The 27,452-nt window shown below is 44.4% G+C and overlaps 1 protein-coding gene across 2 annotated transcripts in view; it reads right to left on the bottom strand.

Annotated features, from left to right (window-relative positions):
* Nucleotides 1-1,637: 1,637 nt before the first annotated feature.
* Nucleotides 1,638-27,452, bottom strand: part of EPN2 (epsin 2) — a 41,241-nt gene continuing 15,426 nt past the window's right edge. Inside the window, exons 2-9 of one of the 2 annotated variants that reach the window (XM_058035510.1) lie at nt 23,149-23,922; nt 13,320-13,432; nt 10,803-10,895; nt 10,341-10,509; nt 7,530-7,703; nt 5,976-6,068; nt 4,936-5,151; nt 1,638-3,325 (exon numbers count right to left, since the gene is read on the bottom strand). In XM_058035510.1, the coding sequence (XP_057891493.1) occupies nt 3,006-3,325; nt 4,936-5,151; nt 5,976-6,068; nt 7,530-7,703; nt 10,341-10,509; nt 10,803-10,895; nt 13,320-13,432; nt 23,149-23,743 (1,773 nt within the window). In that variant the 5' untranslated portion in view covers nt 23,744-23,922 and the 3' untranslated portion in view covers nt 1,638-3,005. The remainder of the gene's footprint in view (nt 3,326-4,935; nt 5,152-5,975; nt 6,069-7,529; nt 7,704-10,340; nt 10,510-10,802; nt 10,896-13,319; nt 13,433-23,148; nt 23,923-27,452) is intronic. The other variant, XM_058035511.1, reaches the window with a different exon arrangement.

Raw genomic sequence — 27,452 nt, forward strand, 5'->3', positions numbered from 1 at the left:
AAATTATGCCAAGGAGCGTGTGGTAATTTATTTATTTTTTTTTTTTAACAAGATATTTAACACTTTTCTCTTTGGTCAATTTGACCAGTAAGGCTATTTTTGGGCTACTAACATTTTAAAAATCAAAAAAGAAAAAAAAAGCACTTTGAATATTTGCAAAGTGAGAAAAAGAAGGAGAAGAGGGGGAAAATGGAGAAATGGGGCAGAGGGAACACACAAACACCCTCCAGAAATGTGGGAGGGAGGATTATCCTGGAGAGCAGGAAAATCATCACAAAGTGAGCTGGACCATTGAGAGCATCCCCAGGCAGGACAGTGACCCCCCTGTGTCACATTTACCAAAGCAGCTCCTTCTCCTGCTAAACTCAGCTCCTGCCACAGCCCCGGGCCAGGCTGGGATCTGGCCTTGGAAAATCTCAGCCTGAAGATTTCCAGCACCAGAATTTGGGCTGTGGCTCCTCAGGGAGCCTCCTTGGGGTTGGTTGTGCCATAAATGTCTCTATTTCATATAAAAGGGATAAAGTTCTGGGGGCAGTGACAACGATTTGCCATTCAACAGCTTCATTAAGCCAGGGCTCCCTCCCAGAGCAAATTTACAGCGACAGCTCCAACTGCAGAATATTTCAGCACTTTAAATATTTCCTATCAACCTCATCTTGCCTCTAAAAAGTTCCCCAGGACGTGGCCAGGACTCTTGGCTGGACAGACAATGCCCCATCCCACTGCAGCTCAGGGGACAAAGGGACAAACCCCGAGTGCCCTCAATTCCAGAGCTGGTCAAATCCAACTGGGAAAACAACCCAGGAGGAACCCTGGATCAGCTGGAAAAAAGCACTTTCCCCCCCATCTGCAGGAATCACACCCTTCCTGCTCTACACTTCTCAACAGCTTCAACAACAACAGAAAAAATCTTTTGCTTTGCTCTGAAAGGCAACATGGATGGGGTTTGGTTTTGTTTTTAAAGACAGGCTGGGTGTGGACAGCAATCCTCTTCCCTCCTCTATAAAAACAAGGATTGGGAATGCTCCTTGGTGATTCCAGAGGATCCCAGAGGATCATCCACACACTGAGCATTCCACACACTGCCAGAGCTCCAGGCTGGGGCTGTGTCCCTAAATCTGAGCATCCTTGAGCCTCCCCTTCCCACCAGGAGGTGAATCCCAGCCCTTCCTTGGGATCCATTCCCTCTCCAGCCCCACAGGGAATTGTTCCACCTCAACACAACTCTGCCAAATTCTCTTTTCCCCCCTCTTAAATTAAGGAAAGGCCACCAAGTCCATTCAGAGGTGCCCTGCAGGCAGGAAAATTCCCTTTCCATGGGTTTTTGGGAGAAGCTGGAGCTCCAGCAGAACCCCTGAGCGTGGTGAGGAGTCCAGACATGAAAATTCATCTAAAAGGGGTAACTCAGCTCCCAAGGGAGGCTGCCCATGGAAGCAGTCATCCAACAGAGTGCACCTTCCAACAGGAAAAATCAGGGCATAAAACCAAACAAGTTCTGTTTGTACATCAGGATTTTAAACAGCTCAAGTTTTACAAGGAAAATAAAACCAAACAGCCTCTCCTGGGATCTTCATCAAGGCTAAAAGTCTGTCCAGTCTGGGGATTGGGAAATGGGAACAAATCAAGGGAAAGGCGACTTTAGTGTTTTTTCTTTTTAATGTAGTCTTAAATCATGTTATGCTCAAATTCAATTCATCTAAAAATAATTAGTCAAGAGGATTTGTTTTTTGATTTGCATTATGAATACTTCATTTAAAAGTAAATATTTTAGTGTTAATCTTCCCTTTTAAACTCTCTTTACAGAAACAAAGAGCGAAAACCATAAATAAGAGGGCATTAAAACCATAAAAATGACATTTGCCAATATCTTAATTTTTCAGCCAGACTTGATAAATCTATCAAAACCAGACAGTTAAATAAGAACCACATTATAAAAATTAGCAAAAAAAGGACTATTAGGTAACTCTGCAAACTCAAAATATGAAACTGTACTAAACAAAATATGTGCAAAAGTATACAAGAGTAACTGCATATAGCAAGGTTAAGCCTGAATTAGTTTTAAAGCTTGCCCCGGTGAAACTGAATTCAAAGTTGTCCCACTGTATCTCCTTTTTTTGTTTCTTTTGCTTTTCTTTGTTTTTTCCATTTTTTTTTTCTTTCAACTCACATTGTAAGTCAAATAAAAACAAAATACACATGAAAAAACTTCCAAACGAAGCCGGTACTGGACAAGCACAGAGCAGGACACTCACTCAGCACGAGTGCAGCCACTCACAGAGAGTTCCAGGAGTCCTTAGAGTAGTGTAGGAATTCAACACTGCACACGACAGCACAACTCGAGCATGGTCTTGGGTGTTTTGTCTGGGGTTTTGTGTTATTTTCCTTTCGAGACAAGCTTGCTGTTGTCAGTCACACCTCAGAGATACCAAAGCAGTGCGAGTTTGCAATGTTTAATGCATAAAAACCAAGCCCCCCTGGGCCCTCCGGGTCGGTCTCTTCTAAGAGTAAGGACTATGGGTGAACCAACAGTCTAGAACTGTGTGTAGTTATGTGCAAAACATTCACTAGCACTCGGAATCTCAGGTCTATCTTACGGGCAGAGGAAGTGACAGATGCAGGGCAAGAGTAACTTCAGGAATCCAGCACATGATCTGACATCTACAAAACAGCCAAGGGAGTTTTCCAGTGGCAGGTTCTCTCTCTCCCTAGAAAGTGTGTTTGAAATGATTAACAAAGTAACAAAAATGGGCAGAATCTAACTTTGGTGAAAAGTCTGAACATTTCACATGATGCTCAACAAGCCAAAGTAAGGTACCATCTGTAGCAAAGACTAGATTTAGATTAACTGGTAAGTAGAGACAACTCTTCAAAGATCATAACTGTAAACTGCAAATCTACTTCCAAGTCTCTCACACACCGTTCAGTCCACACAGGCCACGTGCGTTTCGCTGGAAAGACTTCAGCCTGGAAACACTAAGAAAAGAAAAGTTCCTTTAATTGGGTCTTTATAGGAGGAAAGGGTTAGTTGTATTTGCAGCCTGGGAGGCTGCTGGCGGCATTCCTGTACTGTGCAGAGCTTGGGGCATTGATCCTGCAATGCTCAGCCCCTGGCCCATGCGCATGGTGCCCATGGCCGGCAGCGGCGCCATGCCCACGGGCACGGGGGCCATGGAAGACAGAGGTATTGGCTCCATGCTCAGAGGGGGCACGGTGCTGAACGAGGGGCTGCTGCCCATCACGGGGCTCGCTCGCATCTGGTTCAGGGTCAGAGGCTGAGGCTGGTTCACCTGGAAGGGGTTGATTGGAGTCGCTGCCGTGGCGGCGCCTGCGGGGAGAGAAGGGACAGTGAGACACTGCCATCAATCGGCACCAGGGGCTGCAGTCATCTCTGCTGGCAAAGAACACTCCTTGTGTGCATCCCCATGCCCAAAACCCCCTCAGGAGCATCTGATCCTCAGTGTGCTCCCTGGAAGCAGCCAGTGCCTCCAGCACCCCTTCACTGACCCACAGCTCCCACCTCCGACAGGCCTGACTGGAGCTCCAAATTTGGTTCTCTGCAAAAGCCCCAACCACGACATCCACACCACTGATTTAATGTTTTATATGCTCCTTTACTGCAGAGAGTGAGTTCACATCAGATATTGGGGAGAAATCCTTCCCTGGGAGGGTGGGCAGCCCTGGCACAGATTCCCAGAGCAGCTGTGGCTGCCCTGGATCCCTGGCAGTGCCCAAGGCCAGGCTGGGCAGGGTTGGTGCAGCCTGGGATAGAGAAAGGTGTCCCTGCCATGGCAGGGATGGTTTTTAAGGTTCCTTCCAAACCATCCTGGGGTTCTGGATTTGTGTGCTTGCTCCAGGCTCCCAGCAGCCACCTCCATTTTCGTGTTTCTGGCACCGAGCTGGGACAAGAATTCCCAAAGTAAACAACTTGTTTCCGAATTGCAGCGGTGCTCAAAAAAGCAGAGCACAACTTTCCCAGCCTCTGAGGTTCCCTGGACTGCTGCCAGCCCTGCAAATTCCTTTTAGTGTACAAGCCCAGGATTATTTGGATGGCCCAGTGACCCCTCACAAACTTTTTGTAGTACCCGGGAAGGGCAGAAACACAGATTTCCTCTCTCTCCCTACTCACTGCCAAGGCTGCTCAGAATCACTGCTTTTTTTCCTACTCAGGGATTTTAATAAATTGACTTTTTCTTCCATTGGAAGAGTGATGAAAATAAATACTGAAAGAGCATTTCCTAAGTTTCACCCTAAGAACAACACAGGAAAACATCAGTGCAAATTCAGCTTTTAAAAAACACATGTGCCACATGTTTGGTGTCACCATTTCAGTCTGCTCCAAGCAAGGGCTCACTTCTAACAGGCCCAGCTCACAGGAGAAGTGCAACAGGTAATTTTTCTTCCAAAATACAGTGAGAATGTGTTTTCAGATCAGAACTGTGGCAGCCTAACACAGACTAACCAGCAGCTCACTGAATAACCCTGCAGAGTTTGCTCTCTGGGAGCTCAGGCTGCAGTCAGAGATCTCCTGTGGCTGCTGCAGCTCCAGAAAAAGGGCAATTCCAAACTTCTTCCACAGGAAACTCCCACCTGTTACCTTCCAAAGGCAACCTTACCTGTTTTGACAAAATCCAGCTGAAGTTCAGCCATTTTTAAAACCCCAAACTTTCTAACACAGACAATTCTGAGTGAGGGGAACTGCTGGAAAAAAGACCAAGAGCAGAGACTTTGTGTTTTCAGGGACCATCACTGTGCTGGGTGAACCCAGGATGCCTCTCTGACACCCTTCTGCTCTTGCTCATGATCTGTTGGCTGAAGCATCCAACAAAACCAAGCCCAAAGCACCCATCTTTAACCCACCAGCACTGAGCTGGGCAGAATTCCCGTGCAGGAAGGGAAAGCTCAAACACAAACATGAAGGAGTGTCCAGAAACCAACCTGGTGCCAAGAATGGGTTCAGAGAAGTAACAGGTTGTGGTGGCTTGGACACCAGGGAGTCCAGGTTGACCAGGGCAGCGTTGGGGCCCAGGAAGGACTCCGGGGTTTTCCGGGCCGTGCTCTGCTTGCCCGATGTCCCACTCGAGTGCTGGGACTCAAAGAGATCAGGACTCGTGGTGCCACTGTGCTGAGAGGGCAGAGTGGAACCTGATTCAGCTGCAACAACACAAAGGGACAAACAGAACTCCTGGTTAGTGCCCAGAGCCAGGCAGGGAGCAGGCTGCAGGGTGAGAGAGCAGAGATGCTTTATGCTAAGTTAGTGTTAGTCAGGGCTCAGTGTTTCAGGCTGTTGCACCCTCTCAGCATGCAAGCAGGTCAATGTCCTTTAGCAGAGCATGAAGAAGCTACAGTCAGAGTTGCAGTGCTCTACTGCTGGAATTCCCACAGCCTTGCTGCTCCAGGTGGGACTCACAGGCTCCAAGGAACACACACTCCAAAGCCTTGGCCCTACACCACTGCTGTGCCCTTCCTAGCTGGATTCCCCCAGGGTTTTCTCCTCAAAAAGCCCAGCTGTGCTCCAGGCAGAACCATCCTGAGAGCAATGGTACCACGGCACTGACAGGGTCTGGCAGTTTTGATTTACTGATCATTGACCACAATAAAAAATAGAGTATTCATAGAAGGTATTTTGTTATCTTCCTAGTGGAATTTACACATTTGAGAGATTCAGTCAGCATGGTTCTGGTTGAGTCTCTGAGCATAAGCCCTGCTCCAAACACGTTGGACACTGAAAATTAGAAAGTCCAACAAATTTCTGGGTCAATGCAGCAGAAGGTCACACAATGCAATTCCATGGATTACAAAAGGCCCATTCCCCACGAGTTCATGCACAGGCCAAAATGGGAACAAGGAGCTTTTGCTGCTGCATCATCACTTCCTTTGTGAAAACTAATTTTTTTGTTCAATAAAATTTAAGGACAGAGACATTTGTTGCCATGACTGTCACCCAACCTGTCCCATGCTAAGAACTTGATTCGTACCTGGCTTTTTGGAAGTTCGAAGTGTGTCAAATTCAGAAAAATCATCTTTAACTGTACCATTCAAATTACTGAAGAGGTCAAAAGATGTACTTCCTGTTCAAAACAACAAGACAGCCCTGTCATTAACACATCTTTGGTTTCATCACACAGCTGATCCTCCTGGAAGCAATTCCTGATCCATTCCTGTTATTACCAAGAAGCCACCACAGGCTCCAGGGCAGCAGCTGGGAGTGCTCCTCCCTGAGCTGGGAGAAGGAGAATGTCACAGAACTGTCCTTCCTGACAGCATGGAACAACTACATCAGAGCAGTTTGCTTTTGGATCAGTGCAGGGCACACCTGAGCATGCTGGGGTTTGGTTGATTGAGTGTCTGCATTAGAGACAAGCACATCTTGCTGTGGAAGGAGAGAACAGAAATGGATTTCCAGCTTCTACTATCAAGTGTTAATCAGCCCTCAAGGAAAACACCACCAGTGATTATTTAATTTCTGTTTCCCAAGTGGAAAGGAGGAGGAATGCAGAGCAGAGGTTGTGGAGATGGCAAAGCCCCGTTAGCTGAAGCACCAGCACTCACCCAGAGCTTGCAATCAATGAAACATCACCACTTCCAAACGGGGACACACTCTTACCTCAGACTGGAGGCACAGAAACAACACCTAAGTGATCAGCAATCACACTCCTGAACAGCTTTAAGGTTTGTGTGGGTATTTTTAATTAGCTGAAATGTTTTCTTAGTTTATTTTTAACCTTCAGGACATTTCAAGCAAGAAGAGCACAAGATGACAAACCCCAAGAGAAGATGAAAATTGAACATAAAAACAACATTTATCAAGAACAAAGAGCCACCATAGCTAAAGGCTCATTTCAGTTTTTGCCCTTTGTCCAGGGAAAAGCTGCTTAGAGAAGTTTTTGCAGCACTCAGATTCCTCTGTCTGTTGTATTCTGGGATGAATGATGAGCAGAAAATGCATTTTGGATGCTTTTAGCCACAGTGCCAATATGAAAATGCCAGGTATTAACACTCATCAAGGCTGTATTAGTTACAGAGCATGGAAAGACAATTACAGCAGCACCTTCTGCATCTTTAGCAGGGCTCAGGGAGGGTTTCACACCCTCAGTCTGAAGGAACAAACCTTCATTTGCACCTCTAAAAGTCTCCTCGAGCTGCTCAACCTGTCAATCTACATCTGCAGAGCTATTTATCATGAGGAAAGGTGAAATTAGAGTATCATTCATTGCCAAAAATTAAGTCCTTGTCTAATTAAAGATAAAACCCAAGAGCAGCAGCAGTCCCAAGTGCTCAGCAGGCAGCCACAAATACCATGAGGAGACACAGAAGGGACAGAACAGGAAGCAGCACCTTGAATTCAGAGCTGCAAGTCTGAATAATCACATTGAAATTTCTTTTTCCTGCTGGTTATTACAAGTCCCTTTTATTTTGAAGATAAATTCTGCCAATTGTCCAACTTCTTTGAACCACACAATGCAAGAAAACCACTTGGACTTCTCCTCATTACTCAAATGAGATGGATACGGGATGAGAACATTGCTCACCAGAAGTAGAGAGAGGTTTGTTAGCAGGTGCTGATCCCCAGGGATCCACAGAAGATTTTGCTGCAGTAGAAGATGGCTGAGCAGGAGCCCAAGGGTCCACATTTTTGGCCAGAGGCTGAGCTGTGGATCCTGCTGGTGCTGCCCAAGGGTCAACAGAAGCAGCTGGTTTGGCACCTGCAAGAAGGATCAGCAGGAGAGAAGTGAGGGCAGCTTCCCTTGGAAAGCTTTTCTTGGACACTGACCTCTCCCAAAGCCTTTCCTTGGACACTGACCTCTCCCAAAGCCTTTCCTTGGAGATTCACCCCTCCAGGAGCCTTTCCTGGATGATTAACCCATCCCAGGAGCCTTTCCTGGGTAACTGACCCCTCCCAAAGCCTTTCCTGGTGACTGACCCCTCCAGAAGCCTTTCCTCCTCCCAGTTAACACTGATCATTAATGGGAGCAGCTCAGCACCAGCCACTCCCAGCATTTGTCACACTCTGACCAACACCAGCACCAGGAAATTCTGGGCAAGGCAGAGGAATAAACAATTCCCCTCTCTGGATCCAAATACCTGCAGCTCCAACCAGGAAATAAACTTGCCTTTGTTGGTGACATTGCCACCACAAGTGACAGTCCCTGGCTGGAGGTGACCTAAATCACAGGGTCTATTTATGAGCTCAGGGGAAAGTGAGTTTATAAAAAGCCCAAAGGTAAGAGGTGTGACATACACAACATTAACCCTTGGACAAAGGAAGCTGTAAGATTCAGAGGGAATGTTTTCCAAGCCTTTTAACCCCACTGCTATTTTATAAAGATATAATCAGCTCCCCTGAGCCTGCTGTGCTTTTTTATTCCCATTTCTAAGCACTCCTGACACACATCTAAGCTTCCCACTGATGCCCCTTTATTATTTTTAACCCAATGTCTGTATGCTCAGGGTTCTCATTTTTACTGGAAGATGCTGACAACTCTTCACTCCTACAAATTCAATCACCAAAGGTTTGATTCCCAAACGAGGATTTTATAACCCAAGAGAGCGGGACAGAATCACCCACATGCAACAACTCTGACCTTCAATATCCTGCAGCTTTCAAATTACAACTGAAAATTATTTTAGCTTTTAAAACTCCATTCAACACCCCCTGGCATCCCAATATTCCTGTAAATCAGAAATGCTGCACACAGTGGCACAAATTCCAGCTGGAATTTTGGGTTTTGTTTCATCAGCAGCCACGTGGTTACTACAGCTCCAGAGCAGGAAATGCCAAAACTCTCCAAGGATGCCCCACAATTCCCACCCCAGTACTCCCATCTCCTTTATCTGTCCCCAGTGCTGAGTTAGGAGCAGTGCCACACTAATGACAGCATTTCCCATCACCAGCAGCTTCCCAAAATGTCCTTTCTTCCCTAAAAGGAGCACTCAGAATGAGAGCACTCAGGAAAATCCCTTCCTGGAGCTTCCATCAGCTCCAGTGGAACAGCACAGCACTGGCAGGATTTGGGAAATGCAGATTCATGAGTCATTTTTTACCAGCAAATTCACCAACTGGCATCCTTGAGACTATTCCTGGGAGAATCCAGCAGGGTGGAAGCAGGGATTGTGCTGTGGTGAAAGAAAGCTGCAAGCACTGAGGAGATGCTACAGCTGGAACTGGTACAAGGAAAATCCTGTCACGGGGTGACACATCAGGCTGCACATTTGAGGAAAGTGGATTCTGGTTGCTTTAAGCCATGGAAAAATAAACTGAATGGCCTCAGGGGCCAAAATCTGAGCTTTTTCTCAGTTCCTATCACCAAATAAACCAGGTGACACTTGGAATGATGGCCTGGCAGTTGGCCCAGGAGATTTGTAGGTGCCTTTAATGCCATCATGAGCAAGAGAAAAATCCCCAAAGAAAGCATTTCATCATTTACCTTCCAATTTCTCATAAGGAATCTGATGGTGGTGTGTGGATTGCAAATCCCTCTGAAGCATTTGTTGTAGCATCACCAGCACAAAGCAGAACTGACAGAACAAAGCTGTCAATCTTCATGGAAAAGCTTCATCAAGATTTGCACAGAAACACCCTGCCCCTTAAAAAAAGTCAAAAATCCCAACCAAAAAATGGATCCAGCTCCAGTTCCAAGTGTTACACTGTGAGAAACCATCCACTTTCTTATCAAAGGAGAAACTCCTTGGACAGGCTGTGGCTGACCCAGACATCAGCCCACCACACAGGCAGCAACAAACACACAAAAAACCAAAACACCACACAAAAATTTGGCTTAGTTGCTCTTTAAAATGTGAAACGCTGCACCTTTCCCTTCAGGAATATTCCATGGATTTAGCATTGAAATCCTATGGAACACTGAGTATTTTAAATGGCAACCTGAACTTTTTGTCTGCTATAAAAATCTTTATTTAAGTAATTTAATCCTTTAGATTCTGACCATACACAAACACATTACAACTCTCTAGGAGCAGCTAAGGACATGACAATTCAGACTGATGGCTTTCCTAAGCTTGCCTAAATATCAGATTAAATTCTGGGAACAGTTTAAACCCATGGCACTGGACACAACCAGCAGTGAGACATGAGCTGGACAAGTTGTTTTGTAAAGACAACAAAGAAGTGCCACTCTCTTCTTCCTTAGGATTCAAACTGCACACACAAAACCCAACTGCTTAAAAAAGAAAACCAACTGCCCTTGGTGTCTGCTTGGAAATGAGGAATTTAGTGAAATGAATGAAAATGGACTCGTACATGAGTACCAAGCTGAGGAACTTTGAAATGCAAGGTTAAAAGCAAAACCTTTGAGATCCCAGTGCTCCTGGCAGTTTGCTCTTACCAAATGATTGCCAGGGGTCGGAGGCAGGGGCTGCAGCTGTGGATCCTCCCCAGGGATCTGTCTGGTTGGCAGCAGCAGCAGCAGCAGCAGGAGGGCCCCAGGGCTCGCTCTTGGCCGGGGCCGGTGCCGAGGAGGGCAGGGCATCCATCAGGTCCAGCAGGGTGGTGTGCTGAGGGCAGGAAGAAGCTGAGCTTTACTCAAGAGCCTTGCCAGGCTGAGGTACAAACCCACGAGAGTGAAGAAGCAATTATTATTATTATTATTAGCATTAGCATTATTATTATTTTTCCTTTTACACGCCTGCAATGACTAGCTCCAAATTTAACCCACACGGAAGAAGCTTTAAGCTACACAACAAAGCAAACCCAGAAGCACAAAAGAGCTCAGTATTAAGCTAAGTTTGTGTTACTGTCATTCAGCTTTTGGCAGCATAACAGGGAATTTCTTAGGCCAAGGCACTACCTCCTTCTTTTTGGGAATTTTAATTGTGTCTCTGCGACTCTCCTCCAGAGCCATCTGTAATCTCAGATCGTCCCCGCGTCTGAGGCGCTCCTCCTGCAAAGGAAACCAACACTGGTGACACCGAGCACGAGCTGCTCTGAGCTGCTGCTGCTCCCTGCAGGGCTCCAGCCCTGCCCCTCTGCTCCACAGGCTGCATTTCCACTCAGCACACACCAGGAACAGGAGCTCTCCTGGGGTTCGTGCCTCGGGAGCACCCGGACCCTGCTGTGGCCATTGCTGGTTGGGATTTACCCTGGTGTCGTTCCATTCTTTCCAAAATTCTGTTAGAAACACCACAGAACTTCAAGTGAACAAGCCATTTTTAAATTTACCCTGGTGTTGTTCCATTCTTTCCAAAATTCTGTTAGAAACACCACAGAACTTCAAGTGAACAAGCCATTTTTTAAATTTGCCCTGGTGTTGTTCCATTCTTTCCAAAATTCTGTTAGAAACACCACAGAACTTCAAGTGAAGTTCAAGCCATTTTTAAATTTACCCTGGTGTTGTTCCATTCTTTCCAAAATTCTGTTAGAAACACCACAGAACTTCAAGTGAACAAGCCATTTTTAAATTTACCCTGGTGTTGTTCCATTCCTTCCAAAATTCTGTTAGAAACACCACAGAACTTTAGGTGAACAAGCCATTTTTAAATTGGCATGATGGTTTTTCAGCATTCAGATCACCACTGAGGGTTCCAGAGAACTAAACTGGAATTTCCCTTGCTTTTGTTCACTTCCTTCCATGCTGGTGCAAGATGCACCAAGGGAATTGAGTCTTGCCAAGTCCAGGTGTAATCTGAAGGTTTAAACATCTGTAACTACAATGTTTATGCCACATTCAACTCCTTTAAATAACTCTGCTTGCATCATGTCTCTCAGAAGTTGACTAATCCCCAGCTTGTCATTTCTGAAGCTACTTCAAGTGCTTAATTCTGATTTATATTTTAGTTCCCTTTATTGCTCAATAATGACAAAGTTTACTGGGTGACAGTTTCCCCTTCCAAGCACTCAAGTTTACCATACAGCTGTAAACTAAATTGTTACAGGAATCCTCTAAAATATTACAGGCACTCAGCACGGCTGAGTTGAATTTTCACTCAGAGCTGAGATTTGACTTTGTTATGTATTAAAATGTAGTCATTTAATCCAAATTTACTCCAAATTCAGAATGAAGCTGCTAGGAATTAGCACAGTAAAATAACTCAGGTGATAGATCAGGAGTCAATTTCTTTAAAGCAATTTTTAAAATATATTCTGGTACTTTGTGTCAGGTCACCCTCCTGTTCCAGAAACTCCCACCAAACGAACAGACTGTTCCAAATTCCACTGGAATCAGAATTCACTGACATTAATGAAGATTTCAGGACCAGTCATGCTTTCAGCTCTTCCTAACTGAAAACATCTTCAGTAATGTGATGATTAACATCCTCCCACACAAAGTCTTCTCTCAAAGTGACTGTCATCATCCACTAGTCTCAACAGCTCGGAGGCTGAAGCTACTTTAAAAAGAGATTTTAAGAATAATAATAATAAAAAAGAAACCAACCCACACACAAGATTCTACCTGGAGCAAAGCCAAGCTGCCATAAATAAAATAAGATAAAATAAATGAAATGAAATAAGATAAAATGGAATGGAATGGAAAGGAAAGGGGAAAGGAAAGGGGAAAGGAAAGGGGAAAGGAAAGGGGAAAGGAAAGGGGAAAGGAAAGGGGAAAGGAAAGGGGAAAGGAAAGGGGAAAGGAAAGGGGAAAGGAAAGGGGAAAGGAAAGGGGAAAGGAAAGGGGAAAGGAAAGGAGAAAGGAAAGGAGAAAGGAAAGGGAAAAGGAAAGGGGAAAGGAAAAAGGAAAGGAAAAAGGAAAGGAAAAAGGAAAGGAAAAAGGAAAGGAAAAAAGGAAAGGAAAGGAAAAAGGAAAGGAAAAGGGAAAGGAAAAAAGGAAAGGAAAAAAGGAAAGGAAAAAAGGAAAGGAAAAAAGAAAGGAAAAAGGAAAGGAAAAAGGAAAGGAAAAAAGGAAAGGAAAAAGGAAAGGAAAAAGGAAAGGAAAAAGGAAAGGAAAAAAGGAAAGGAAAAAAGGAAAGGAAAAAGGAAAGGAAAAAGGAAAGGAAAAAAGGAAAGGAAAAAAGGAAAGGAAAAAAGGAAAGGAAAAAAGGAAAGGGAAATAAAATAAAAATAAAAACCAAAATAAGATAAAAATAAGAGAAAGTAAAATAAAATTAAATAAAAATAGGATTGAACAAAATAAAATAAATAAGATAAAATAAAAATAAAAAATAATAAAAAATAAAATAATAAAAAAATGAAATTAAAAGAAAAAAAGATAAAATAAACAAAACAAAATAAAATTTTTAAAATAAAATAAAATAATTTTTAAAATAAAATAAAATAAAAATAAGATAAAATCAAGTCCAACCAACCAAACCAGGTTGCACAGTGAGCTCTCCAAGCACGGACACTTTGGAAAACCTACACGGGCACAGACCTGCTCCGCCACCTCCCGGCTCATGGCCAGCGCCAGCTGCAGCTGCAGCTCCTCCTCGCCGCTCGTCTGCGGCCGCGCCTGCTCCAGCTCCGAGGACACCCGCGGGGACGTCGCTGTGGGGACACAAAGACAAAACCCGGCACGGTCAGCACGGCAAACTGCAGAGATGGGGGACAGCAAACTGCAGAGACGGGGGACAGCAAACTGCAGAGATGGGGGACAGCAAACTGCAGAGATGGGGCACAGCAAACTGCAGAGATGGGGGACAGCAAACTGCAGAGATGGGGGACAGCAAACTGCAGAGATGGGGCACAGCAAACTGCAGAGATGGGGACAGGAAACTGTAGAGATGGGGGACAGCAAACTGCAGAGATGGGGCACAGATTCAACCCATCAAACTGCAGAGATGGGGCACAGCAAACTGCAGAGATGGGGCACAGATTCCACCCATCAAACTGCAGAGACGGGGCACAGCAAACTGCAGAGACGGGGAACAGGATCATGCAGGAGATGGGGCTCAGCACATTCAGACCAGCAAACTGCAGAGATGGGGCACAGATTCAGCACAGGACCCTGCAGGAGATGGAGCACAGATTCAGCACAGGACCTGCAGGAGATGGGGCACAGATTCAGCCCAGCAAACTGCAGAAATGGGGCACAGGACCCTGCAGGAGATGGGGCTCAGCACATTCAGCCCAGCAAACTGCAGGAGATGGGGCACAGATTCAGCCCAGCAAACTGCAGGAGATGGGGCACAGGACCCTGCAGGAGATGGGGCACACATTCAGCCCAACAAACTCCAGAGATGGGGCACAGGACTGTGCAGGAGATGGGGCACACATTCAGCACAGCAAACTACAGGAAATAGATGGGGCACAGATTCAACCCAGCAAACTGCAGGAGATGCTGGCACACTCTGCTCCTGCACCCCATGTTTGCTGTCAAAGCCCCCCCCAGTTTGCAGAGCTGAATCTTCTGCCAAGGGTGAGGATGATAATTTAGCTCTGCATGGCAGTATAGTTGCTTTAAGGGAAAAATATTCCTTAAATATTCCTTGGAAAATCCAAGTTTTTTTATAAGAAGTACCGCCCAGCTCATGCTGGAGCGTATCAGAGTTCCTGATTTAAAAATTCATTGTTGAAGGAAACATTTGTGAGTATTTCTTCCATCTTGCAGTGTCAGGAAGGATTGCTGGGAGTGGGCCAATATCAGGGTAAAACTGGATACCACCCATTTTTCTGTAAAATAATACAGTCTTAATGGGAAGATAAAGAACTATTCTTAACTGCTGAGCAGGCTTGGGGATAAACAAACCAGCTATTCAGACTCCAAATTTACACAAATACAGGATCATTCTCTGCTAAAGAAGAGTTTGGGGAGTGGGTTGGGGGTGTTGATTGGTTTCTGGGGTTGGTTGGGGTTTTTTGGGGTATCTCCTCCCCTCCTCTTCAATGAACAGTCAACCTTGAGAGCTGAAAGATGCAATTTCTCAACACACAAACCATCTTTTAGTGCTGTTTTCACTCCAGGAGCATGTGAAATTCCCATCCTACACCACTAGCAGGTTTAGCACTAAACAGTAATTGAACAATTTTGTGCTCACTCTCTCTCAGACAATTCCTTAGCATCCAAACCATTCACACAGAAATTCTACCTCGCTTTGGCAAGGCAGTTTGTATTTAGTGGCTGGACTGATGATTACTTTGGCAAAACATATATTGACATTTAATACATTTAATTGAATGTTTCAAACTAGTGTGTCAAGCTCCAAGAAATCAAGTTTCTTCATACCAGGCCAGTTGGGCATGTGGAAATGAGATTGCAAGATTTTGTTTGAAAACCAATTTTTCATCACTTTCATTCTCCCAACATTTCCTAGTCTTGTCTGCCTCTCCTGAAGTTTCAGGCCAAAATGACACCACAAAACAAGTGGAACTTTCTCGTCCAGCAGGCCAGAAGGAAGAGAACTCTCCACAAACAAGGAATGACCTTTCCTCCTTCCCACCCCACCCCGAGGTGCCCTCCCACCCCATCTGCTTCTAAAGACATAAACTAATTTATCCCCACAATGATTCTTCCACCCTGTGCTGATCCTGAGGCTCTCAAGCCAACCTTGCTTCAATTAAGATGCTACTCATAGCTCAATTCTATTACTCTTTCACACTTTCTCATATAAAATAATTAAATTTAGCCTGGCTGATGAGTACTTACTGCTCCAACAGTCACTGCCAGGCTCTCCAATATATTACATTAAAAATATGATGATAAAAGCATGTGATAATTCCCAGCCACTCACCTAATACAGGTGATAAATTAGCATTAATTCTAATCATTCTAATCCAAAATGGATGATTTTAAACCAGGATGGAGGTGGAAACACTTCCCTTTGGGGCCCAGAGAATGTTTTCTATTTATCTTTGCCAGAAGAAGATGGAGCAGTTTATGGTTGATAAAAACCTCAGAGAGAGAAAAACTATTTCAGATAAAAATGGAAGAATTCATGGTATAAAGTGGCCATGAATGGATCTGAGATGCAGATGGAGAGGAGCAGTTTTGCAGCAGGGATTAGAGGAGGAAAGAGTCCTAACTGGTTTAAAACCAGAGCCTGGGACACATGGGACAGCAGCAGTCACCTGAGAACAGATGGCACCTGGAGCAGGAGCAGGGAGGAACCTTCTGCTCTGCTGGGCTTTGAACTGTGGGGGGGAAATGGCATTTCCTGCATTTCCTGCAGCCCAGCTTTTCCATCCCTGCACTCCACAACAACCAAGAGCCTGATGGCAGTAACACTGGAATTAAAATTATGCAAAATGGGATTCCACCGCTCTTCCTCCCATTTCCACACAAAGGATTGCTGACCTCAGTGCCCAGTGCATTCCTGCCTGGAAAAGCTGTAAAATCAGGGATTGTACCTCACTCCAAGCCTTTCCCTGGCCCTGCACTCCCAGCCAGGCAGGGAGGGCTGGCTTGGCTCCATGAGCTCCCAGAGATCCCAAAACCAGCAGTTCTGGGATGCCCACATGGACACCAGGGGCTTACACACACATAGAGGTCATTCCTTCCCACTTCCAGGCTTTCCAGCAATCCATTCTCCTTGCTTTCATTAACTCTGAAAGGTATTTCCAGCTCCTTTTCACTTAAAATAAAAGGGGAAAATGTCCATTTGAAGTTCTTCCTTGGGCCTCAATAAAAAAACAAATGATAGGAATGTTGCTGTTTTCCATGTAAGTGTTATAAAACCATCCACATTAAAGAGCTGCCAGCACTTTTCTTTTTGAAAAGGATTAAAGGAAATTCAAAACACCATTCTTGGGAGTAACCCGACAAGTTTTAGCTAAGATTCCTAAATTCCACATGGGCCTCATCCTGCTGCAAGGTCAGAATCCCCAGGATGCAGCAGAAAGGTGACAGCCTCAGGAGCAGGATGGTGGCACACACAGCATCCCTCACCCCCAGCACATGACAGCTAACTCCCATGTTTATGTAAGATGGCACTCAATAGATCAATTCTGACCTGCTAAACCCTAAACCCCAAAATTTTGGGGATCCCAGTCCCTCCAGGAGCATTTGTGGGATGTGTTCCTGCAGGGAGCACAGGGCTGGCTGCTCAAGGAAATCATCTGGAGGCTCAGTTAATCACTGAAGCAGAATTCTGCTGCACCATCTGTGCCTGGCCAGGCTGGGCCAGCTCCCAGACACAGCTATTGATAATTTCCTATATTTTGGCTCTATTAAAAGGCCTCTGTAGCTGGTTATAGATCTGGCTGAGTTAAAGTGAAATACAGGACACAGAGAGCAGAGCCTGCATTAATAATAAAAATTAGACTGTATTTTCATTCAGGATCCTGTGCTTGGGTTTTGGGGCTGGTTTTGTAATTTCTGGGGTTTTTCTTTAGTCTCAGGCTTTCTAATTTGCAGGTGGAATTCTGAAGACCAGAATTCATCTCTCAGAATGAAAAGCTGCTTCCTCTAAGGTGGGCAAAACCAAAACTGACTTCAAAAATTGAAATAATATCAAGGTAAGAACTCAGAAACCAACAGCAATTCACTTGGGAAGCAGCAGAGATCCCATCTGTCAGTCTGCCAGTGAACAAGCACTCAAATCAAATGGGATAATTTAAAAAAGGCAAATGATGGAAAGGCAAGTACAAGCTGTTTAATCTAGAAGGAATTGTGTAATCCACCTTTCCCCTGGGACTGAAGGAATCTTTCAGGTACAAGAAGAGAGCTGATAACACTGATGATTGTGACAAGGTGGAGCTGCTCAGCTATCCTGCAGGATTCTGACTGCACTGAGCACACTGAGAGCTGCTGAAATTCATTTAACACCCAACAAATCCTTCAGGTTTGTTTTGTTGGGAGTATTTTCCTCTCAGGTGATGCCAGCCCGTGTGAATGGGCACAGTTGGATAATTCAGTGTCACTACAAAGTCTGCATGCACCAGTGGCACCTCCCACCTTCACTCTCAGCACCAGAAAAATAAATGTATGATGAGAGGATTTAATCAAGCTGTCAAATGACATCTGACAGGAGTCTGCCACATTCCTTCAACACCTCAAACTGCAGCAATTCTCCACACTGCTCAGCCAGATTCATTGCTGGGTGATATCCCCTACATTCCCCGGCTAAGATGGAAGGGCAGGGATGTGTTCCAACCTGCAGAGATGCAGAACAGATTATTAAAGAAATAATTATTAAATAAAAAGCAAACCCTTTAAAAACAGGAGTGTTCTGAATGGAACAGGCTGCCCAGAGAAGCTGTGGCTGCCACATCCCTGCAATGTTCAAGGCTGGAGCAACCTGGGATAGTGGAAAGTGTCCCACAGCAGGGGGCTGGGACAAGATGAGCTTCAAGGTCCCTTCCAACCCAAACCATTCTGCATTTCATAAATTTCCTCTTGTGTCAAAGCCAAACCAGCAATTCCTCTGAATTATTTTCTACTCCAAGCAAAAGGGGAGACAAAACAGAAACAGATGAGGGAACACAAACTTGCTGAGGCTTCACAAAACTGGTTTTAAACAACGAGTCAACTTAACTTGAATAATCACTGCAAATATTAAACTCATTAATTTAGCTACAGAAAATTGCTCCCAGAATTTTGCCAGGTTCAGGTTAAAGACTTGGCATTTCCCAAGATCCATAAAAGCCCTTCCCAGTGCATCTTTCAGCACCTCCTCTCTCCAGCAGGTTCTGAGCACAGTGAGATGAGCTGAGCCCACCACAGGCAGTGCTGCTGAGATCAGGTCACACCTAGCTGTGTGTGTCACTGAAATTGGGGTTTTTGTCACTGAAATTGGGGTTTGTGTCACTAAAATTGGGGGTTGTGTCACTGAAATTGGGTTTTTCACTGAAATCGGGGTTTGTCACTGAAATCGGGGTTTGTGTCACTGAAATCAGGGTTTGTGTCACTGAAATTGGGGTTTGTGTCACTGAAATCAGGGTTTGTGTCTCTCAAAACAGGGTTTGTGACACTGAAATAGGGGTTTGTGTCACTGAAATGAGCGTCTGTGTCACTAAAATTGGGGTTTGTCACTGAAATCGGGGTTTGTGTCACTGAAACTGGGGTTTGTGTCACTGAAATCAGGGTTTGTGACACTGAAATGGGGTTTGTGTCACTGAAATGAGGGTTTGTGTCACTAAAATTGGGGTTTGTGTCACTAAATTTGGGTTTGTCACTGAAATTGGGGTTTGTGTCACTGAAATCAGGGTTTGTGTCTCTCAAAACAGGGTTTGTGTCACTGAAATCAGAGCATCCATCCCTCCCATCCCAGGGACTCCACCCCATTATCCCATCCCATTATCCCATCCCCTCCTAGAGCACAGGGATAAAGGGAAGGATGTGAGCACAACCCAAAACAACACCTGCACATCCCAGCTTGGGCACAACAGGATTGGAACTCCTAAAAAGCATGGCCTCAGTAAACTTGGTTTTAGAACACCACCAGCAGCACCCCAGCTCAGGCTTAAGAGGTCTAAATTAAGAACATCCTACTTTTCCCTGTGCAGCCATAAATCCAGAATCCTATTTAAGTGGTCACTGGCAGCTGGAGATGAAACAAGGCCAGGAACAAGAGGCTGAAGTTTTTGAAACTGGGTGACAAATGTCAGGCAAAAACCCAATTATTCAGACCCAGAGGCAGATTAGGAGTGAGGGACTATTGCTCCAAAAGATTTTTAATATCTATCTATCCTTTATATCCCTTTCTTTCCCCACTAAGTCTGGTTTCAGCACTACACAAGAATATTTCCTTAAGGTGAAATAAAACCTGATTTGATGCAACTCTACAGAATTGGCACATTTTCCAAAATAAATAAAAATTATACATTTTGTCATGGAATATTTAGCAGCTCCTAATCTGAGCATTGATTGTCCCTGGTATAAAGCTGGAAGATAAAACCAATTGCTCCCAGTATGTCAGAAATTGCTGACAAGATGGAGGTTGGGAGGAGCTTTATTTCTGCTTTTTGTTTTTGAGTATCTCTCATGGCTTCCATTTTCAGGTTATGAGACTGGGTAGAAAAAAAACTTTTCCAATTCACATGCCATAATGTGCTCCTGGAATTATCCAAGCACAGAGAACTTCAGGGCCAACAAAGTCATTAAGGCAAAGCTTTGGAGGGAAGGATTTTATTAAAAACCATCAAGTTGCACCATTTCATTTTGCACAGTTTCTAAAGGATTTCTAGAGATGAAATGAAAATATTCACAAGAAAACAGGGAAAAATCCCCTTATTTGCCTGCAGCAGTGAGGGATGACTGGATATCAGTCCAGAGATCCTTTTCCATCTTGAATTCCCTCTCACTACACAGGGTATCAATACTGCTTTTATTTTGTAACAAAGGATGAATCTGGGACACAAAAACCAGCAATTCTCTAAGAAAACCCCTTGTGGACAACATCCAGCAAAAATCCAATTGTCCCCATGCAAACCTGCCCAGGTTGGGAAGCTGGAGAGGAGGAGGAGCTGGAGCAGAGTTCAGAGCAGCTGATTCAATTCCCAACAAACTGACCCAAAAAGGCTTCACTGATTGAACCAAAACTGCATTTTAGTCCCTGAAAGAGGGGACAGAGCTCCCTCACATCCACCCCAGCACCCATGGGAGTTACTGGGGGGCTGTCCTGCAGGAACCACCAAACTCTCAGCTCTTGTTTCTGCCAGAAAGCACTAAAAATGAGATTTTATAACCCAATATCCACTGAGGGATGAAACATTTCCCGGGGTGGTGGTGCCAAAAGGGCTCTGCCACTCTCCCAAGCTTTATTTCCATTTGCCTGCTAAGCAGGGCTGGGCATTCAGCAAAGAGGGTGGCTGGACATTCTGAAGAGGCAAATCTCTGCTGTAGATGGCAAATCTAAAAGTCTCTGATCTCTTCTTCAAAGGCTCAGAGGAATGAAAGAGAATTTTGCCAGGATATACAAAGCAGCAACAGCATCTCAGGGATGTTCTGAGGGGAGTATTTCCCAGGAGTGAAGCAGAACTTCATTCCTTTTACAGATTTTTTTTTCTGAATCCAGATTTTCAGCACAAAAGAAGGGTATTAATAATAAAATATATATATAATTTAAATATTTATTTCTTTCTAAAATTTTTTTAATTTTTATTTATATTTAATATAGATTTATTTAAATTTAAATATAATTATTAAAAAAAAAAAAAAGAACACACGATGGATACAATCTCTTTCACTTTAAATAATGAAAAGCATCTCTTCCATCAAATTTAGCAGGCTCAGGAATAACCCTACATTTATGTAACAGATTAAATGTCTGGATTTTAATGAAACTCCTTCCTCGTTTCCTGGCATAAAGCTCTTCCCAGTTCCCCAGTATCAGAGGGACTCAGCACAGCTGTTCTGGAAGGTGCTGGTTTGCTTTGCTCCACTCAATTAAACCAGACAAAAAACACATTTAAAACTCGAAACAGACAACCTGAGAGCCACCTGCATTTCTGCTGATCCACAGTGAAAAAAAAAGAGTCCAGGAGAGCTGGAACTGAAGGGGGGGGAGAAAAAGCCCTGAGATTTCTAAAGCTTCTTAGGGGGTGAGGAAGGAAGAAAAAAGCTTAAGGAATCTTTACCTCCAAAGCAATCCTGCCACAGGACACACACAGGGAGCAGGAAATCCAGCCTTGCAGGGGTGAGGAACAGCCAAACTCCTGCTCCCATCCAAATTCCTACAGCAGCCCAGGAACAATTGAGGAACACGCCCTGCACTGCTCAGCCCTGCTGGAGAATCCTTGGGAGCATTCAGGATTCCAAACAATAGTTCCAGGCTTTAATTAAAGCTGGGACTGGGGGAGCAATAATTCTGTGAAAGCCAAGGTGTGCTCAGCAAAACTCAGGCACTTACTTCAGCCCAATATCAATATTTCAAGCTATTTCTAAATTAAGAATTGTTGTTGTAGTCAACAATAATTTATGCATTTGAAAAGAAAAATGTTGTTATTGTTGAGGTAACAATATACGAGTTTTTCTTTAAAAATTCACAATTTTCAAGCATGGTTATTATAGAAAAACTATATAGATATAAAAAAATATTATTACAGAAAAATTAGGATGTTTGTTATCCTTCTGCTAATTAAAAGCCAAGATCAAAGATTGTCATAGGTGGAAACCCTTCACTCACATTTTTTGTACCTTCACTCACATTTTTCGTACCCTCTATGTTAAAAAAAAATTCCTTTTGGAAGTATTTTTTTCTGCCTGTCTCCAGAGCTTTAAACAGAGATTTTCTCCATCCTGGTTTGATTTTCTGCTATCTCCTCCTGCAAATGGCAGCAGGGCTGACCCCACTCATGGATTTATGATTAAAGAAGCACTTTGGGACACAGGACATGACAAACTTCAGATTCCTAAAGCTGGTGCTCAATGGTTGCTGCCCCCTGGCTCAGTCACAGCCCTCCACACACTCCAAACATTCATTTAAAGAAAAGATTTCCCTTCAGAATTAGACCACAACCACTGACATTGCAGCCAAAGCAGCTTTCATCAGATCATTACTTACATTAAGGAGGATTTAGTGCCAGATCAGGCCTCCTCCTGACATGGCAGGGAGTCCCACCAAGCACTGGTGGAAAGAATTTGCTCTTCCCACATCACTGGATTCATTTTTTAAGAATGAAGTATAGTATTTAGTATTTAGGACAAACACTCACACACCCCAAATACGGGAAATTTAAATATTTAAATACAGATTTAAAGCATTCCTCCTCCAAGAACTGCTGAGTAAGCAATAAAGGAAATTTAAACAGCAAAGTACAACAGGAGCAACATAAAGTAGCAAAATTATTCAGGAAATACTTTGTATTTCTTATTTATTCTTAATCCAAGACCAGGCTGGACAGGGTTTGGAGCAACCTGGGATAGTGGAAAGTGTCCCTGAGCATGGCAGGGGGGTGGAATGAGATCAGCTTCAAATTCCCTCCCAACCCAAACCATCCTATGATCCCATCCTGACCAAAAAGAATACATCTCAAGCAGTCCTTTTAAAACCAGGAGCAAACAGAAAATGCCCTTCACACCGTCCCCATCACAGCAAACACTGGAACAGGTTCACACGAGCAGCCTGGCACTGCTACCTTTGGAACTGACAGTAAACAAAAAGGGCTTTTCAAATCGATCCCCATCACTGCACACGTCCTGTCCAGAGCAAACATTTACCCAGGCATCTGCAGAGACACCAACAGCACAGAGCAGATCCAGAGGGACCCCAGACCCCTGGCAGGCAGCACTGCCCTCCCACAGGCACCCCTCACTCACTCACTCCTCCCACCCCCAGGAGCAGCCCCCCAAAGAAGGGGGTCTGGGATGAGTTTGCTGTACTTACAGCCATGGTAGGATGCTGGGGACCCTCCAGACTTCCCATACTCCTGCTCTGAGTAGCTGGTGGACAGGTTGGGCTGGCTGGAGCCTCGGCCAAAGGTGATCTGGTTGCTGCCCACCCCAGTGGCCACCTGAGCCATCCTTTCTTTGGTCTTCAGGGCTTGGGCCCTCTCTGTCTTGAGGCGCTCGTCGTCCTTCAGAAGGGACACCAGCTGCTTGGACTTCTCCCTCACGTTGATGCCCTGGTCCTTCCCATCTCGATCGATGTACTGGAAATCTTTCAATGTCTGGATAGCAAAAATATTCTCTTTACACTGCTGGGCCACCCTCTCAGAGCCAGTTTTAATCAGGTAATCTAAGAGAGTCAGGGCCTTGTAGACGTGTCGCCAGTTCTTGCCGTGGTCATTGAGTCGTTTCCAGATCATGCTCATAATTTCAGAGAAGGCCACAACATTGTAGGTCAGATCTGCTATTTCAGTCATCAAGGAACTGGAAGGACCCCAGGGGTCATTTGAGGTCGCTTCCCGAACTTTTATTTCGGCCTCTGAGTAATTGTTCACAATGTTCTTCATCTGCCGTCGGATAGACGAAGTCGTCATTTTTATTTCCCTTTTTCCCAAGACAGATCCCACAACACAAACAGCAAAGGGCTAAATTTGCTCTCCCAGGAACGTTTCTGAACAGCAAAGGCTCCGGAGCAGTGGCGTGCTTGTGACACGTTCCACTACAATCATTTCCTCTCCTCAAGAGAATGACACGAGAAAATGAAAATCATGACCTGAGCGAGGAAAGAAAACAGAGCAGGTTAGTTGGCTCTGACTGTTCTGCACAGCCAGAAAGCCACACACACTCGGGAGAAATTTTCCTAGATTAATTTTTTCCTCCTCGAATTTCTTCTGATTTTGAAAACAACTTGTTCTCCTCACGAGTCACATTAAACACTGAAGATTAAAAACCTGAAGTGCTGAGCAAAACAAAAGCATGAAGACAATCACTCTGATACAGAGGGAAAATCTGAAAAGCAAACCAGAAACAAAGTCCAACCTGGAGATTTATTTTCCAACGTAAAGCCTACCTAGAACTTTAAATTACAGAGCTGAGGTGAAACCACACGAGGAATTCCATGTTCAGCAGGAATCTGCACCCAGACAGAACAAGCAAATTTCCAAAAATTCAACCAAGCCATTTCTGAAACCCTGGGTACGTTTAAAGCCCTTTCAGTCTCAGGACAGAGATCCTGTGGCCCAACACACTCCAATTCAAGGTGACCTTTCACGACAAGTAGATCAGAAGGATTTTTTTTGTTCCCAAATACATTTACTATGTTTATTTGACAACACTTGGCAGATCCACACTTTCTGCTCTGTGTCTTTCACACAGCACTGAAGAATTTTTAATTCTAAGAGAATGGAATGGTAAAGGCAAAATGAGTGGCAAGAAAAGGCAAGGACAAGCTGTGGAGCTGGAAAGCTGGGTCAGTTCTGGAGTTAAGGTCACTGTTGCAAGTAAACAGAGGCCTATTAAGCTGTGGAATAAATTACTGGAGCAAACTGGCAGATTGGCCATTCCATGAACACAGAGCAGCCCCGAGAGCACAAACACTGAGCAGGGACTCTGAACTGAGCTGGCCACGTCCACAGAGATGCCCACCCAGATGTCCTTTAATGTTCCTCCAAACACCCCAAGAACCAACCAGAGACACTGGGGACAAGGAGAGCACAGATTTCAAACCTGACATTGCTGTAATTCTCCAAATTGCTACAGTGCCATTTCCATGCACAGATTAAACTCCCATTTCTTGGGATACACACAGTTCTCCCTGTGCATTCATTTCACCTGCCACTTTATCCCTCAGCAGGTCTCCATCTTTCATCATTCCTTTCAATTCAAGATTACATTCAAATTTGACTAATTTGCTTCAATTTAGCCATCTTATTATTGCAGGCCAATCTGCTGAAGGGAATATTTGCAAGAGCACTGATCTCTGGCAGGACACTTGGCTGGGAGAGCCCTTCCCTGTGAGAACCAACATCTACTCCTAACCCCATTTCCTGTCCTTTAACCCACTGCAAATCTATGAACAACATTCCTGCCTTATCAAAGTTTTATTTCTTTCAAGGCCAGGGATGAGAGGCCTCCCCAAAATCTTTTTACAAGTACACTGCAGGAGCAAGTGTCTCCTCACCTGTGTGTATCTCCTCAATCATAGACAAGTTTCTTACTGTACAACTTCACAGGCTTTTGGAAAAATCATTTTAATACTTCACATGTAAAAATCCCGGAAGAATTAACCACCCTCACAACACAACTGCTTCCCTTTTCTCTCTCTTGCACCAAATCCAGCCAATTTTTCACAACAGCACAGGAAAATACTCCAAGCTTCTTAAGCTTTGCAAGTAAGAACAACCCAACCCCGGATCACTTCTGGAGCTGATTAAATGCAACACAAAGCAGTCAAGGTCTAAAAAACAGAGCAAAGAGCCTCCATTCCCTCCCATTACAGCCCACTAGGAAAGCAGCACTTGGTTTTGGAGAAGAAACCAAAGGAAGAACTCCTTTGGAAGCTTTGCTGAGTCTGGAGGAGCACTTTGGAAAAACAATCCCAGAGCAAACACAGGAGGGAACACATTGGCTAAAGGGAAACCAGCAATTTACACACTTCCAGGAAATTCAATATTTCACTTGTTGTTCTGTAATAGACTCAAAAGCCATCAATCCATCAACACTGAGGGATTCTTCACTGTCATATCTTCAGTCCTGAAAACCAAGGCCTTCCATGAGAGAAATATTAAGGTTTGTTTTTTCCTTTTCTTGATGGACATGTTTACATCTTGCTCTACTCAAAGCCCATAAAAACCAACTTATTCTAAACCTCATGATAACACCCAGGGGATGGGTGACAGGACGGGAAGGTGATGGAGCTGCTGCTCCCCTCACCAGTGCAGCTGTACCAATGTTCATGGTCCTGCCCTGGCACTGGGACTGACCCAAGAGCTCTGGTTTGGTCCCTGCTTTACCCACTCTGCTCCCTCACCACACAATGGAAGCTTTCTCCTGAATTATTCCAAACCTTGCAGCACCACAACAACTTCTTTTATCACTAAACAGATCAAAAAGCCAAACATCCCAACTGCATAAAAGAGGGAGAGTTTCTAACACATTCTAACAAATTCTTACCCAGAAAGTTTAGATTTCCTTTTTTTTCAGTGAATTAACTTCTCACAACAAACCACAAGGAAGCACAATGCGCTTGCAACTTCAGCAAAAATGTGAGTTTGCATTTTTAACAGCAGAGTTGCAAAGAAAGCAGAAAGTGCAACCAGTTGATTAAAGCTGTTCCTGGTTAGCAGGAAAAAGGCTTGAGCAGATTTCTGTGAAAATTAAACAGTTCAGTCTTGGGGAGCCTTCCTCATTTTTGCTCGTGGTGCCTACAAGCCGTTTTCTCTGATTCTGAGGTATCTGACATCTCCAAACTGCAAAGCAAAGAGATGTGCAAACAAGAGGGTGAAGCTTACCTGTGCTAGCAGGAGGGAACACTAAACTGGAGGGTAACACCCCGTGCCCTTCTCCCTATTCCATCACACAAATAATGAATTCTCCTGGTGCTCTCCTACACACAATGTGCAGACAGAAGGAATTCTTGCCTCTCATCCTCATCTCTCTCACTAGAGATGGAGCTCAGTGCATGAAATCTGCATGAGGAAACATCTTTAACTTGCTGAGACTAACACAGAACCAAGGCCAAGCCACAAAGTCCTTCATAAAGTCAGTTCAAAGCAAACAGCCCCACAAATCCACCTATAGACAGGCTTTCAGCAGAATCCATTCACACCTCTGGAATGCAGAACTCCAACCAGGATTTGTCTGCACTGATAAAATGCCCTTTGTATCAGCCTGAAGGTAAATATCTGCACAGCCCAGCTAAGCATGCACAGGAAATGTATGAAAAGCTTTTAATATCGAGCGTGGAAATTAACACTGAACATCAGGAGTTCAGCAGACATTTGCATAAAATTTTAATTAACAGCATTACAGACAACATATATCCTTAGATTAGACATTTACTGTAAGTCACATGCATGAGAAGGGAGGGTTGGAAAATAGCTATTAATTCAGTCAGTCTGTGATCTGTATCTGCATAAAAACATCCCAGCCCTGCTGCCTCCCCTCCCAGGGGAACACACGGAGATCTGCTCTCCCTGCACCATGGCACAGGCAAGGAGATGCTCAGGACCTGAATCCAGGATCAATCAGGGAATTCCTGCCCATCTGCAGAGGAGCAGGCTCTGCCAGGTGCTGAGTGAGGAA

The sequence above is a fragment of the Melospiza georgiana genome, chromosome 16 (genome assembly GCF_028018845.1).
Source record: "Melospiza georgiana isolate bMelGeo1 chromosome 16, bMelGeo1.pri, whole genome shotgun sequence".
Lineage (NCBI taxonomy): Eukaryota > Metazoa > Chordata > Aves > Passeriformes > Passerellidae > Melospiza > Melospiza georgiana.